This window comes from Canis lupus, chromosome 4, assembly GCF_011100685.1.
Source record: "Canis lupus familiaris isolate Mischka breed German Shepherd chromosome 4, alternate assembly UU_Cfam_GSD_1.0, whole genome shotgun sequence".
In the NCBI taxonomy this organism is placed as follows: domain Eukaryota; kingdom Metazoa; phylum Chordata; class Mammalia; order Carnivora; family Canidae; genus Canis; species Canis lupus.
This window is the reverse complement of record NC_049225.1, coordinates 3624788-3640980: the sequence shown is the minus strand read 5'-3', so window position 1 is coordinate 3640980 and position 16193 is coordinate 3624788. Positions and strand designations below refer to the sequence as shown.

Here is a 16193-nt window from a genome sequence, read left to right as displayed (position 1 = left end):
GGGATCATAACCTGAGCTGAAAGCAGACGATTCACTTACTGAGTCACACAGACACCCCCAGATTTGATTTTTTATACAAGAAAGCACTCAGAGTGTGACGTGAAGACAGTCTCCATGACCATGACCAAGTTCAGAAGGCTTTGAGTGAAAAGCAGCATGTGTTCATTCAGTGAATCGTACTGAACATGTGTTCTGGGCCAGGCACTGCTCTCAGCTCAAGGGATACAGCAAGACTGGTATTTTGGCTCAACAGGTTAATAATAAATAATAAAACAGATTTTTAAAAAAAAGAGTTGCCAAATAAATAGTTTCTAGAAAGAGAGGTGCTGTGAAGAAGATGGAGGAAGCAGGCAGGATGGCAGAGGGGCTGGTTGGAGAGGGAGAGCAAGAAGGCCTTACAGGGGAGAGGTGTCTGGGCAGGGAAGTGAGTGATGATGAAGCACACTGCGCTGTCCCAGGGTTTTGTGTTCTGAGCAGTGGCAGCAATAAGTAAAAGGGCTCTAAGGTAGGGATGAACTGGGCAGGTTTAAGGACTGTCAGAGGAGCCGAGGGCAGGGGAAAGGACAATGGTACGAAATAAAACTCTTGAAATGGGCCCTGATTCTAAGGGTGGGGGGAAGCGACTGGGAGTTTGAGTCTTGCTGGAGTCAGTTCTTTGCTTTCTAGCATCATATTTTGAAGAGCAGTACTGATTTATATTTATGGCTTAAGGCACACGCTAGTTAGCTAGTGCTTAGGGGGTTGGGAAGAAGCTGGGGACATATCCCTAAATCTTTGTGGATTCTGGAAGGTCAAAGAAGCCTTTGGTGGTGCTGCCTGGGTGGTGAGTTATGGCAGTCCAGGCAGATCAGAGCAGGAGGGATGCTTATTTGTTAATCGTTCCTTAGTAATGTTTGAGTTTTTATCGTGTGTGTGTGTATGTGTGTGTGTGGTTTAATTTTTACAGAAGCAGTATAGCTGTTGTGTGGATGAAAACACAAAGCGACTTTAAACCATCTGAGATAATTTGATAAATGTTGAGAGGCTGCTTGGCATTTGGATTTCTATGAAATCTAAGCATCGATAGTTAAGTGCATTTCGAGAAGTGAAATGTGCTTCTGTTTTCATAGATAACACTTCATTTTCTTTTTAAAATTGCATCTTTTGCCCCTCTTGCCAGGCGACAGAAACAGACACAAAAATCAGAGTGTGCATCCGGGCCTACCATCTACTTGTGAATAAACTGGGCTTTAATCCAAATGACATCATCTTTGACCCCAATATCCTCACCATTGGCACTGGGATGGAAGAGCACAACTTGTATGCTGTTAATTTTATTCACGCAACAAAAATCATTAAAGTAAGTACAGATATTTTCTTGTTTCTACTCAGGCCATCACTCACGTTTATCTCCTAGCACCAGTGAGTAGTTTGAGCTAACCTATCTGTTTACTGGCTGGGGATGTTGACAGTTTACTGTTAGGTATTAAACTACTTTTCTGAAATTTAGGGCTCTTCATTATTTTTCTTTTATGTGATGTTTTACATGATGAAGTGGAACATACATACTGGAGAAAATATACGAAAAATATAAACTATAATATATAATTGTGAAGCACATAATAGCTTTCACTTAGGTCATGAAATAGAACACGCCCAGCGCTCCTGTGACTCTCCCTTTCAACTTATACCCTCAGTTCTGAATTTTGTGATGCAACCATTTTCCTGTTTTATGATACCACTTTGTGGCTTTTCTTTATAATTTTATCACTTATGTACAGTCCATCTGAATTATCCGTGGATTGTGTATTTGCAAATTCACCTACTTGCCAAAATTTATTTGTGACCCCAAAATCAATTCTGTTGGTACTTTTGCAATCACTCACAGACATACCCACGCGCAGAGATGTGCGTGGCCCAGATGGGGCCAACCCACATGTTCCCAGATGAGGTCAACAAAGACATGCCCTGCTGCTTGTTTCAGCTCTTACTCTGTAAACACATGTCCAATTCATGGTCTGTAATAGTGCTGTATTTTTCACATTTTTGACCTTTGTCTTGGTAATTTATTTCTCTGTCTAAATGGCCCCCAAATATAGTGCCGTAGAGCTGTCTAATGCTCCTGGTTGCGGGAAGGCTGTGATGAGCCTTACGGAGAAAATGCTGGCATTACATAAGCTTTGTTTAGACGTGAGTCGTAGTGAGCCAGTTGGCCATGCGCTCAGTGAATCAATAGTATTCATTAAACAAGATGTCTTTACACAGAAACACACATAAAACAAGTTTCTATACTGAGGACTAGATGAAAATTGTGTGACCAGGGGTTCACAGGAACATAAACTCTACTTTTCCCTCTAGGAGAAAGGGTTCTCAGTATTTCCAAATTCATCATTCACAGTGACTTTATACAACATAACTGCCACCAACAATGGGAATCAATTGTCTAAACAGTGCAGTTTAGTGTTTCCTATTTTTATGCTTAATATAAATAGAATCTTAAGATGCTTATGCCTTTTTTGCTTACCCAAACTTACTAAAAAGATTTATCTCTGTTGTCGTAGCTTGTACTTTGTTCATTTTTATTGTATAATATTTCATTGTGTAACTCTTCCACAATTAACTGGTCTACTGTTGATAGACATTTGGTTTGTTTCTAGTTTGAGGACAATGTGAGTAGTGCTGCTGTGAACATTCTCATATGTGTAATTTGGGTGCACATGCACAAGTTTCTTTGTAGCATATACCCAGCAGTGGGATGATTGGGTCACAGGAGTAGATAGGACAGGCTATCTGCCTAAGTGCTTGAGCTGGTTTGTACTTAAACCAATAGTAAGTAAGAGTTCCTGTTGCCCCACGTGCATGCTAATACTTGACATTGTCATAAGGTGTGCTGGGAGCCACAGTTTCATTCTGTCCTGTTAAAATTAGTCAAGTTCATGCTGAATTAAGGAGTTGCTTCATTTAGGCTGTGGAAACCTTCAAGTGAATGGCAGGCTACTGTCATACCATATGTGTATGACATATGAATGGCATATGTGTATGTGTATGTGTATGACATATGAATGGCAGGCTATGTTATACCATAATGTGGCAAGTTCTGGTTTATGTCTACCTACAGGAAGCTCTGGATTACTTCGAAATTCATGTTTTTTACTTTCCATTCTTTTCTGTTAAGCTTAAGGGATATGATTGCTGCTTTTGGCAAAATAAGGAGATCTTTTCACATTTTTAAATTTTTGCCAGGAAACATTACCTGGAGTCAGAGTAAGTGGCGGTCTTTCCAACTTGTCCTTCTCCTTTCGCGGCATGGAAGCCATTCGAGAAGCAATGCATGGTGTTTTCCTTTACCATGCAATCAAGGTACAGTAGAATACCTGTTTGCCCTTCGAAAGCACCTTTTACATGGGGAAGGGCTTGACCAACTATGGCCCATAGACTAACTCCGGCCTGCTGCCAATTTCTGTGAAGAACGTCTTATTCATGCTTTATATATTGTCCCTGGTCACCTTTATAGGACAGTAAAAGAGTTGAGAAGTTGTGATAGAGACCACGACCTGAAATATATTGTACAAAAAATGTTTGCTTATCTCTGATACAGAGTATCTCTGGAAATTCTCTCTTTTCTTTTCCTTTTTCTTGCCTTAGTTTGGTATGGACATGGGGATAGTGAATGCCGGAAGCCTCCCCGTCTATGACGACATCCATAAGGAACTCCTCCAGCTCTGTGAAGACCTCATCTGGAATAAAGACCCTGAGGCTACGGAGAAGCTCCTACGCTATGCTCAGGTAGAGAGAAAAGTGTTCTGATGAAGGCTTTTCTCTTCGAACTTATCACCCTCTTCCAGTTATTAGACCTTTGCTAGTAGAGTAGTATAGTAGTACAAGTATCTCATCATGTCTTTGAATCACTAAAGATTTCTACAGAGAGTCCAAGAGAAGGTGTTTTAGTTAAGGGTGAGGGAGCAGAAGCAGAGCATAGCCACCCTGCTTCTGAATTTAGGTTTCTTTAAATTTATTTTAAAATGTAAAATTGATCTTGTCCCATACTGAAGTAACACATATTAATTCTAGAAAATTTACAAAATATAGATAAGCAGAGGAAGAAAATGAAAATCACTCAGGATCCTACCACCTAAAGTTAACCACTATTGAGATTTTAATGACTTTCTAGTCACAGATTTTGGTTTATTTTCAAAATAATTATGTCCTCACACATGTGTGCGTGCACACACATACATTTTTATAATAATAGACCTCTATTCTAGATGCTTTTGGGTAACCTGTTTAGCAGCATATTGGCAGCATCTTTCCATTTTAAGAAACATTTTCTACCTCATTTTAAATAGACTATTTTGGATTTTCTTTTGTGGCTTTTATTACCTGATACCCATTGCAATGTGTTTACATATGTGTGCCTGTTTGTGTTCGGATCTGTTCCATCCGTGGGAAGGTTCACAATTCAAGGCTTGGGGTCTGTACGCATTTGTTGTATAGACGTGTGAATGTGTTAGTTAATTCAAAAACTGGCTCCTTGTTTCCCCCTTACTAAGTGTCCAGCAGTCCTAGGTACATTAAGTATCTGTCATGGGGGCTGCTTCCTGAAATTGTTTAAGGAAAGGTGAAATCTTTACCTTAAAAAAAACTTTTTGATTTTTTGCAAAGAGCCATGGCAAAGGAAGACATATTTCTCACAAAGCATGTTGGCAAAGTGGTAGAACACTTCCAAGGATGTTGTCCCTTTGTTAATGTTTTCTGTGTTACAGTCTGATTATAACTCCAGCAGAACTGTCAACTTCTGCTCCATTGTAGCGTGAGAGCTGGTGGGGTTCAGACTGTGTGGTGAGCAAAGGACCCTCCCCTCTAGTTCCTTAAAAATATTTCTGATTTCTGGGATCCCTGGGTGGCTCAGCGGTTTAGTGCCTGCCTTTGGCCCAGGGCACAATCCTGGAGTCCTGGGATCGAGTCCTGCGTCGGGCTCCTGGCATGGAGCCTGCTTCTCCCTCCTCCTGTGTCTCTGCCTCTCTCTCTCTCTATGTCTATCATAAATAAATAAATCTTTAAAAAAAATATTTCTGATTTCTCTTGTGGACCTAGGACAGAATGTGTTGGGGCTTGACTATTGCAAATGTAATTGTTTTCTGTCTCTTGGGGCTCACTGAATACGAAACAGCCTCTAGACTTCTCTCTCTCTCTCCAGGGCTTTTTCTGCTCATTTAGACAGAGTGCATGGCCACTCAGTGTGGAACACTACCCGGTTTCTTCCTTGCCTGTCTTCTGTTGAGTAGAATCATAACTCACGTGGGTTCTGTTGAAGGCCAGAGGGGCGTGGCAGCTTCTATAAGCATGAAGTCATTGTAGAGAGTTCTTAACCCACACAATGTGCTGTTTTGTTGTTTCCTCCCCTCTCTCACATAGAAAAGTTCAAGCTCCTTATTTGTCAGACTCTTCTCACATAAGGTTTTATTGACTGTGTATTTTATGTCAGTCATCCTCTTGGGTCAGTTCACTTTTAGCATTTGTGTACAAGTTTTTGTTTCTGTGTGTCATGCTGGGATGTCAAGAAGTTTTGCCCCTGGGGCATAGCCACACTGAGGGAGATCTTAATAGCCATCTCTAGAGCTTAACAGTCCATTATTACCAGAAATTTCTTCCCTCTTAGTGTAACCACAGGGACTTATTACAAGCCACTGACCCCTCTGTCAAGTAGGCTGTCTACGTTCAAAGGTGACTTCTGTTACCATTAAGGGAATTAATAACCAAAACAGGTATACTTTAATAAGTCCCAGTAGTTGCCAGCTTGGTAGCAATTTCTCAGGATGTACCAAGTGCAAATGGAACGTAAAAAGCAGTGCTATTAAGAGGTAAATAAAGGCTGAGGGTTTTTTTTTTTTTTTTTCTTTATAAGGGAATGATCTTTTTTTGTTATTAAATGATGAAGTCTGCACCCAGGTTCCTGTGTGATACATTATTGAAAAGCTGGAAAGAGTTTTCTCTGATCTTTCTAAGCTCTCTAATCCCACTTTGGGGGAGTTAACAGGTTTATCAAAAAATAATTATTTTAGCTTGGCACAGGCTGACTTGTGGTAAGTAAATTAGTTTTGGTAATGAAAAGTTCCAGGTGTCATGGTACCATATGATTTCCATAGAGTTCTTCCCTCCCTCCCTCTCTCTCCTCGCCTCCCTCATTTGGACTGGAAGGATCTCTGCTGTCAATACAGTGGCCCCTGAATGACCTTGGGTTGTGAGAATACTCTTGATGCTTTTCTGGGAAAAAAGTTATTTGATCATTTGTCTAGTCTTCATCTTCCTCATTGCCCCTGGAGGTCACAGTCTTGTTTGCCTTTTCTTCCAAGCACCATACTCCCCTTGATGCCTGTCCAGCTTTTCTGTGTGCCAGGAACAAAGCACAGGTCACCAGGAGGACCCCCTGAGCAGGAAGATACTCCAGAGCAGTAGCTACAGAGACAAGGATAGACAGCTGCATAGGACAGGTAGCTGGTTGGTTTGCTTGGTGACTTTGTGCTCAGTGAGCGTCCACAGTGTGTCTGGTGTGTGGTCTCCCCTCTGCAGCATTTTGTACTTAGATCGTGGAGAATCTTCTGTCGAATGACTAGTTGGAAAGCAAGGTGGGCTCAGCATGCAAGGTTGTACTCCTAAAATAGTTGCTTTAAAATGTACCTTTTAAGTATTGATTTTCTGAAACAGGGTCATCAGATGGGATAGTTTTTATGCTTTGGAGAAATCTTTGTTGACCTTCCCTGGATCCTTGTTGGCCACTGTTCATCATCCCATAAATGTTGACCCCTCCATGCCCCAGAGGCCCTGCACACTGGGGGATCTTTCTGTGAACACACCAGATCCTTTTGCCCTGTTTGTACTCCTCAGACTCTGTCCCACGGGTAGAAATGGCCTGATGCTGTGGCTTATAGGGCAAGTGGTGCGTCACAAGTACTGAATGAGAGGAATGTGAGCTTCAGAAGAATCCTCTCCTCCTCTTTCTTGAGCCAAAGGCAGATGCTCTCCTCTCCTCTCTTTCTTGTCTCTTTTCCTCTTTGTTTTCTTTTTGCAGGGCCATGCAGCTCTAGTTTTTTTTTTTTTTTTCCTTCTCTATGGTCAGATAGTATTATACCATGTTTTCTGTATTTGTTCAGCCATCAACGGACGTTTAGGCTGCCTCCGTGCCTAAACAAGGAAGCCCTTGTGTCCTCAGTATTGCCATTAGCACCCCAGCCATGCAGTTCTGGGGGTTCTCCCAGCCTTCTCTCTCTTCTAACACATTGCTTGTCACTTAATGTCTTTATGCTTGGATTTTCTTTCCTCCCTGTTATCACCACTGTAGTCCAGGCCTTTATCGTGGACTGTTAAAATCTCCTCCCCCTTCTAGGGTGCTCTTAAAAATATTACTTTATTATTCTGAAGCTTCAGAACTTTGAATTTTGTCCTGCACTCCTCGTACCCCACAACTGCCTGGAAGGTTAAATCCAAACTGGATAGCATGGATTTCTGGTGCTCTCTGATTTGGCCTCTCTTATCCTGCCTAAACATTGCTCTGGAAAATCTGGCTTTGTTCAGCATTAAATCACTCAGCTAATATTTACTGAACTCTTGTTCTGTGCTGTGCACTTCACTGACCATAGAGGATCTAAGCAGTAAGAGAGATGTGCCCCCATGGAGCCTACAGTTGGATGAAACATACAGAAATACTGGAGGCAGTTGTGACCTAGCACAGTCCACGCTGGGATAGGGCAGGTGCAGGATGCTGTGAGAATGCAGAACCCAGAAGTAGAGGTGGTTGGGGAAGGCTTCCCAGGAGGCGCAGGTCAGGGGAGACCTCAGAGCTAAGTGAGAGTTAGCCAGCCTGGGGTCTGGTATTGGAGTGCCGGGCGGTGGTTCCTGCCAGGACAGGGACATTTGCCATCTAGATGGGGGCTGGCACTGGAGCCGGTGCTGAGTAAGTGGATGTCAGGTGAAGGGATGTGGAGGGTGCAAGGGGCTGAAATGCATGGGATACTAAACTTGCTCAGCTTGGCAGAAGATGGAGCTCCAGAGAGGGCTGGGCTGGCGCCTTGCATGGCATGGAGAGCAGCCTCAGAAAAGAGAGGTAATGTGTCCTGAGAGGAATAGGATACTTAGGAATTTTTTCCTGTGGGGGTGGATTGATCAGATTTGCAGCTGGAGAAGTTCTCTCTGGCTACAGAAGGTGCACTGGAGACCGGGGTGATTTTGGGCTGTAGAGATAGGCAGTGGCTTGGAAAGTGTGGAAATGGGGCAGGGAGAAATTCGGCCGCACTGTAGTCATTAGGACTCGGTGAGTGACCGAATAAGAGGAATGAATGAGTATTTCAGAATGCTACTTAGGTTTTTGCTTTGGGTGAGTGATGCCACCAGTTTACATGGAGAAAGCAGATAAGATATTGCAGTTCACGTCATGGACCACGATTCTTTCACTTTGTGTGCTTCTGCTGGATCTGTCTGTTTATTCCAGGTCTTTCTCCATCCTGGTTTGTGATGATGACTTGTTCCTCACATTCCCGGTCTAGTTTGTATCACATAGTGGTCTGACCATCCACTAGTATGTTCCGCGCCTGGCATGTGCTTTCTCAGATGGCTTGCCCCTCCACCTCCCTTAGGATGTGGCAAAGTCCTCGAGAGCATAGGCTATGTCTTGCGGCTCTTGGCATATCCACGTCCCAGATGCTGTCTGACTCAGCACCTCCACAGCCTCTCTTTGTGGGTAATGATGCTCCTTGTGGAAGGCTCTGGAGGCCCATCACATGTAGGGAATAGCGTCTCTAACTGCCCTGAAAATCCTTTGAAGTTGTTATTGTTTTTTTGTTTTTTTTTTTTTTAAGATTTTATTTATTTATTCATGAGAGACACAGAGAGAAAGAGACATAAGCAGAGGGAGAAGCAGGCTCCCTGCAGGGCCTGATGCAGGACTCTATCCCAGGACCCTGGGATCATGCCTTGAGCCAAAGGCAGATGCTCAACCACTGAGCCACCCAGGCATCCCCATGAAGTTGTTTTCTTCTAGAAAAGGAAGAACAGGACCTTGCTGTGCCCTTCTGCTACACGGTCAAATCCTGAAAGACCTAGACCTCTCCTTGTCTCTTCTTCCTGCAAACATTTGTTAAGATCTTAATTCATGCTGCATATTCAGCTAGGTACTGGCAGTATACAAGAAAAGCAAGGCATAGCTTTTTGCTGCTATGTAGTTCAATAAGGGCCCATTGTACCTATCTGTCTGTCCTAATTTCAACTCAGACTCACGGCAAAGGAGGGAAGAAAGTCATCCAGACTGATGAGTGGAGGAATGGCCCCATTGAAGAGCGCCTTGAGTACGCCCTCGTGAAGGTGAGTGGTGGGAGTGCTGAGGGAGGCGAACCGGAGGTCTGGAGGCACCTCGTGCTTGCCTTGTGTTGTGCTAGAGGGGTGATTCCCTAGAGCACCCCTGAGTGAATGTGCCCCCGGCCCCCACCCCACCTCCAGCACCATTGGCAGTGGCTAGAGATACTTTCAGTTGTCACGATAGGGGGTGGGAGGTGTTCCTGGCATCCAGTGGACAGGAATGCTGTGAACATCCTGTATATAATTCACGGGATCGGCCCCACATGAAAATTATTCAGCCCAGTGTGTCCATGGTGCCAAGGTTGAGAAACGCTCTCCTAGACCAAGTTGCTGTCTTTTGATCAACAAACAAGTCCTGGTTCTTCTGCTGACAATTGGAATTTTAGGCAACATAATCTCATAGTTTCAGTGTCCTCATTTGTTGTCTGAGAATTTTAGAGGATTTTTTTTTTTCTTGGCTCTCAAATTTCACATTTAACTTCTTGAAACTTTTGAGATTCACATATTTGAAGTTATGGAATCAGCCAGCCACATCCAAGGGTTGGTGAACTGGGGACATGGAGGATTAGGGCTTGGTCATTGAATGCTGGAAAAGTCCTCAGAGGCTTCATTGAATGCTGGAAAAGTCCTCAGAGGCTTCATGGATTTGAACTTCACTCAAGGGTCCTGCCCATTGTCATTCCTCCCACAGCCCTAGAGTGTACTTTACAGTAACAAAACATGCTGATTGCACAGATATCTTTAGTAACATATACTCTGTGAAACCCCTAGGATGCAAAGTGTATTTTATGATGAATTTGAACTTTACTTACTGCTAGCATTCCTTCTGTCACTGGTAACTCACTTTTACTGAGTACTTTTATGGAGTGCTTATGTTACATTACTACAGCCAACTAAGCACTTTACATAGGGTATTTCATTCAATCCTCACAATAACCACCTGAGGCAGGTACTATGTGACATTTTAATTTAGGAAACTGAGACTTGATAAATTGCTTAGATTAGTGATAGAAGCTAGGATTTGAACCCATGCAGTCTGAATCTAAAACCTATAGTCTTAAGCATTTTCATGATTCATTCTTTATTGGCTATTTGGACTTAAGTCAGTTGTTAATGTGACTCTTTTTCCCTAACCTTTTTTTTACTAGGGTATTGAAAAACATATTATTGAGGACACTGAGGAAGCCAGGTTAAACCAGGAAAAATATCCCCGGCCTCTGAATATCATTGAAGGGCCTCTGATGAATGGCATGAAAGTTGTTGGTGACCTTTTTGGAGCTGGAAAAATGTTTCTGCCTCAGGTTGGCAAAAGATCAGGTTGGGTGTTGGGTGCAGTTTTAACAGCCAAAAGAAAAAGACTTTGTATTTTAATAAATAGTAACTTAAGGTATATTTCTTAAGTGTTGCTTTTGGTAAGAGCTCGTAGACATTGAGATTAGGTCATTCTTTCTCTAAATGTATTTAGGAGGAGTGTCTGGAAGGACCATCTTTTTTCTTTTTTTTAAATAAGATTTTATTTATTTATTCATGAGAGACACACAGAGAGAGGCAGAGACATAGGCAGAGGAAGAAGCAAGCTCCCTGTGGGGAGCCTGTCACAGGACTCAATCCCAAGACCCCAGGATCACGACCTGAGCCAAAGGCAGATGCATAACCACTGAGCCACCCAGGTACCCCTGTTTTCTTTTTATCCCAGGATCCCACGTTGCTTTTATCCTGCCTTCTCAGTAGTGTGCCTGTTATGTAGACCATCCCTTGGTTTGAATTTGTCTGATGTTTGCTCATTTTTGGCAAGAATAAGAGTGAGAGTGAGGCTGTGCCATCCCCAGTGGGTCATATCAGGAGGCTCGTAATGCTGCTGTATCTCATTGCTGGTTCTGTGGACTTTGATCACTTGGTTATGATGTCTACTAGGTTTCTGTGCCATGTATTTACTTATAAGGAGAAACTTGGAGGCAGCACAAACATCCTGTTTCCCACCGGACTTCCAGTTGTGAATTTTAGCATTTATTGATGAATTTTGTAAAAGGCCCTATTCTTGCTTAAGCACAAGCCTTCATTAGAAGTGGATCAAGAGGGGATCCCTGAGTGGCCCAGTGGTTTAGCACCACCTTTAGCCCAGGGCATGATCCTGGAGTCCAGGGATTGAGTCCCACATCAGGCTCCCTGCATGGAGCCTGCTTCTCCCTTTGCCTGTGTCTCTGCCTCTCTCTCTCTCTCTCTCTGTCTCTCTGTTTCTCATAAATAAATAATAAAAAAATAAAAATAAATTCCTTTATGAAAAAAACAAACAAACAAGAAGTGGATCAAGAGGGGCATCTGGGTGGCTCAGTGGTTGAGTATCTGCCTTTGGCTCAGGTCGTGATCCTGGGGTCCTGGGATCGAGTGCCACATCAGGCTCCCCACAGGGAGCCTGCCTCTCCCTCTGCCTGTGCCTCTGCCTCTCTCTCTCTCTCATAAATAAAAATCTTTATAATTTTATTTTATTTAAATTCAATTTGCCAACATATAGTATAACACCCAGTGCTCATCCCATCAAGTGCCCTCCTCAGTGCCTGTCACCCAGTCGCCCCAACCCCCCGCCAACCTCCCCTTCTACAATCCTTTGTTTGTTTCCCAGAGTCAGGAGTCTCTCATGGTTTGTCTCCCTCTCTAATTTTTCCCACTCAATTTCTCTCTTTTCCCTTATAATCCCTTCGCTATTTCTTATATTCCACATATGAGTGAAACCATATGATGATTGTTTTTCTCCAATTGACTTCTTTCACTCAGCATAATACCCTCCAGTTCTATCCATGTTGAAGCAAATGGTGGGTATTCATCCTTTCTGATGGCTGAGTAATATTCCATTGTATATATAGACCACATCTTCTTTATCCATTCATCTGTCGAAGGACATTGAGGCTCCTCCCACAGTTTGACTATTGTGGACATTGCTCCTGTGAACGTTGGGGTGCAGGTGTCCTGGCATTTCATTGCATTTGTTTCTTTGGGGGTAAATACTCAGTAGTGCAATTGCTGGGTCATAGGGTAGCTCTATTTTTAACTTCTTGAGGAACCTCCACACTTGACTGGCTGTACTAGTTTGCATTCCCACCAGCACTGCAAGAGGGTTCCCCATAAATAAAAATGTTAAAAAAAAAAAAGTAGATTGAGAAGAGGAGGCTGAGAAGGGCTCATAGTGGAAGAGGATGCCTAGAACTTGGAGAAATGATAGATGGCCTTCTAGGCTGAGAAAAAGTATCATATAGATGATACTTCAGAACACAGAAATCAGAACATGCAGTTCCTAGACTCATTTTCCTTCCGCTATACCTCATTCACTATCTTTCCCCACAAGGAACTTGTTCTTTTTTTTGTTTGCTGTCAAAAGTGGATTCCAGGGTGGCTGATCTGAGGTCAAAGCTTGCATTCTTAATTTGTGCTAAACTTCACAAGTGGGTATTAACAACCATCCAAGATCAAGTAGATACCTGACTCTGTGTCTTTCCTAGGTTATAAAATCAGCTCGAGTCATGAAGAAGGCTGTTGGCCACCTTATTCCTTTCATGGAAGAAGAAAGAGAAAAAAATAAGACGCATGCTGGCACAATGGAAGAAGAGGCAAGTCATTTTGTCCTAGGCTTCTGGGCCCTATGAGGAACTGGCCTCAAAGACTTATTAGGAGGGGTAGGCACCATGAGGCTTGGCAATCTTGTCATGGAAGATAAAATAGAGCAACGATCTCTTTTATCAAGTATCCAAATATCCTGGGATTTTTCCATCAAGTTGTAGCTTTATGAATTTTTAATATGAACGTAGTTTTTCAGACAGAGCCTACGATTTCAGATCAAAACCAGCTAGTTAAAAAAAACAAAACAAAACAAAACAAAACCAGCTAGTTCATTTACTGACCATTTACAGAGCTCCTACTAAGTGCAAGATACCATGCTACACACTAGCCCTAGAGCTCAGTCCCTAGCCTTGAGTAATTGAGTGATGTTTGGCTTTGGAACACCACTTTACTGACTCTTTTCTGTATACTGGTAATGTCCTTGGCACTGCCTCCTGATCCAATTTAATTCCTGTTAGCTATACTGCCAGAGTCAGTCATTACGCTTTGACCTTGTTTTGTTCCTGGTGGAGCTCAGCCAGCTTTGGCCTGTAGAATTCTGAATTCTTATACTGATACGAGTTTGCGAATGGCTCCAACAGACATAGAATCCCACTTGCCTGGCATGCTTTTTTCTTTTCTTTTATCTTTTTCTTTTTAAAAGTTAATTAATCAATCAATTTATTTATTTACTTGGGGGAAGGGGTGCTGACAGCGCATAGAACAATGGTATTGAAGAAACAAAATATAATTAAATGCCCCTGCACTGGGCTGTTGAGATGATGGTTCAGATCCTGATGGGAGGTATGCACGCACCAGCTTCTCCTTCTGCTCCTTCTCTCCTCTCTTACTGCTCACATTAAAATTTGTCAGACAGTGTTTTTGGAGTTAAGGATAAGTTCTTCAGCTATGGGACTGTTTTGATGAAACCCCTGGTTGAAACTCCCTGAGCTAACCAACTAGCCAGGCCTCCTTCAAACTGCTCGGGCTTACAGCTTTCTACTTGCAGAGCACATGATGTGGGTTCTGGGTCTGTTTGTGAGTTGTCTTAGTTATATGGAAGTGCTTTCTGTGCTGACCCGTGTCTGGCTCCCGAGAATTAGGTGTCTTGCTCTAAGTGACCACAGCAAATGCTCAGCTTCTTGGCTTACTCTCCAGGACCCATACCAGGGCACCATTGTGCTGGCCACTGTGAAAGGTGATGTGCACGATATAGGCAAGAACATAGTTGGTGTCGTCCTTGGCTGCAATAATTTTAGGTAAGTCAAGACCCACCTCTTTCAACAGCTTTCTTATTTAAAAATACAAGCTTCAACAGGATGATTCTTTATTGGTTAGGAGAGGTAGGGTATGGCCTTGGATATTGTAGGTTATTTTTAATTTGTTTCCTGACTTTTTGTGTGTGTGTGTGTTTTGTTTTGTTTTGTTTTTACATTTTCTGCATTGAACACAACTTTTCAAATCAAGGAAGTTAGTAATTAATCTGTGTGATCTGTTTGGTAAGGACAGAAAGAGCAATATCAAAACTATTCCAGTAGCATCAGAACAATTAAAAAGCTTCTTGAGAATTGACCTTGGGCCACAGCTCTAATAACTAGAACATTGGGCTCCTGCCTGTGGTATGGAGCATATTCTCTTTTTCTTCCCAGTAAACTGCCATGTTTTGTAACTGAGCTCTCATAAGACTTCAGCTAAATGGGATTTTAAAAGGAGGCTTTGACTGTACAATTCTCTCTTTTCTCTGCTTACAACAAAACCACACATCCCTCTTGGAAATGATGAAGCTAGATTTCAGAAGGCGTATAGAAGTGAAATAGCTTGCTGATATGTCTTATTATAGTGAATATTCAGCACTGTTATTTCCATGTGACAGCTGATGACCTATAGTGAGTGTATGTTTTGCCCAGATTTCAACATGTTCTTTATGATCAGAAGCCTCACACAACTAATGTCTTCTCTGGTCCACGTCCAACCACCCATCCCTTTGAGTCCTGGACTTCTTTACAGTGTGCTGTTTTCTCCATGAAGCAAGGAACCATGGCTGCACTGCATCTGTGTCTCTCACAGGTGTACCCTTGCTTCCCTGTGACAACCACCCTCCAAGTCCCTCCCTACTCTCAACTTGGTGAACCATCTCTTCATTCAAGGCCAATAAGATGCAACCAGGAAGCCCTCAGGAAGGCTGGAGATGGTGTGGGATCAGGATGATGCCTTTTTGCCCCTGACTGTCTTCACAGATGCTTCTACTTGATGCATACTCACTGTCAAAACACTTAGCACTCTCTTCTAGTCCTAGAAATGCGGAATATTGTTCTTGGAGTGTATTTATTATTTTTTAAACGATAAATATATTGGAGATACTGTGGAGGTTGTTGTAATGAGGTTTCACCACAGAGTAAGTATTTGGATAAGATGTTTGCTTCCTGGAATCTACAAGACATCCCTGCTCTCTCTCCCCTTTTCAAATCAATGTCATTGGTTTCTGTTTACATTCATTACCATTAGGTAAAATTGAATTCAACTCGTAAATGTTCATAGACTATCTACCACATACCACACATTGTACTGGTGACACCAAAATGGCTTAGTTGACTTTTCTCAAGATTTCAAGGAATTTGCTATCTATTAGGCTAAATGGCCAAGTATAGAATCAGCTGTCATCATGAGATGGAAACTGTTGAAAAAGCAGTTTGTAGGTAAACTTCCTAAAGCAGTTCTTGAGACCTTATTGTCATGTGTTCATAATTTTGTTTTGAGAAATGGATGAGTAGCCAAGAGAGCCACACTAGGAATGTTTTCTCTCTCCAGTAAAGACATTGTGAAAGGCCGAGAAGAATGGTGGCCTTTCTCTAGGGTGCCACTAGAGCTGCATGTCAGCATCTGTGAAAGCCTGCTTATAAGACTTGAGGCTTGCCTCCAGCACATCCACATCCTCTGTCTTGTGCACTGAAAGTCAGCTTACCTTTGCTCCTAAGTCTAACTGGAGAACTATCTTCTGCTCAAACTGTAATTATTCCTTTTATAAAAATGAAGTGAATGTGCAAACTTTTTCTGTCACTTGGATACCCTTTTGGATCTTGTGGGTCCTTAACGTGTGGCCCCTTGGTCAGTATAATTTTATGGTATTCACTAGTAGACAAGTGCCCCAAACATCTACCTTACCTAGTTAAATGTATACTTTCACTGTCAGGGCTCTAGACTGGATCTGGAGTGAACCACCCAGCTAGTGAGTGAGTCTAGCAAACCACTCAGGACCAAATCCTAATGCAGCTTTC

At 42.5% G+C, this 16193-nt stretch overlaps 1 protein-coding gene across 7 annotated transcripts in view; it reads left to right on the top strand.

Moving 5' to 3' along the window:
- MTR (5-methyltetrahydrofolate-homocysteine methyltransferase) overlaps window positions 1-16193 on the top strand; it is a 107636-nt gene that overhangs the window by 58545 nt on the left and 32898 nt on the right. For all 7 annotated transcript variants that reach the window (XM_038533820.1, XM_038533819.1, XM_038533824.1 and 4 more), the window contains 7 exons: window positions 1160-1339; window positions 3223-3339; window positions 3625-3765; window positions 9244-9333; window positions 10476-10628; window positions 12822-12929; window positions 14077-14177. In XM_038533820.1, the coding sequence (XP_038389748.1) occupies window positions 1160-1339; window positions 3223-3339; window positions 3625-3765; window positions 9244-9333; window positions 10476-10628; window positions 12822-12929; window positions 14077-14177 (890 nt within the window). The remainder of the gene's footprint in view (window positions 1-1159; window positions 1340-3222; window positions 3340-3624; window positions 3766-9243; window positions 9334-10475; window positions 10629-12821; window positions 12930-14076; window positions 14178-16193) is intronic.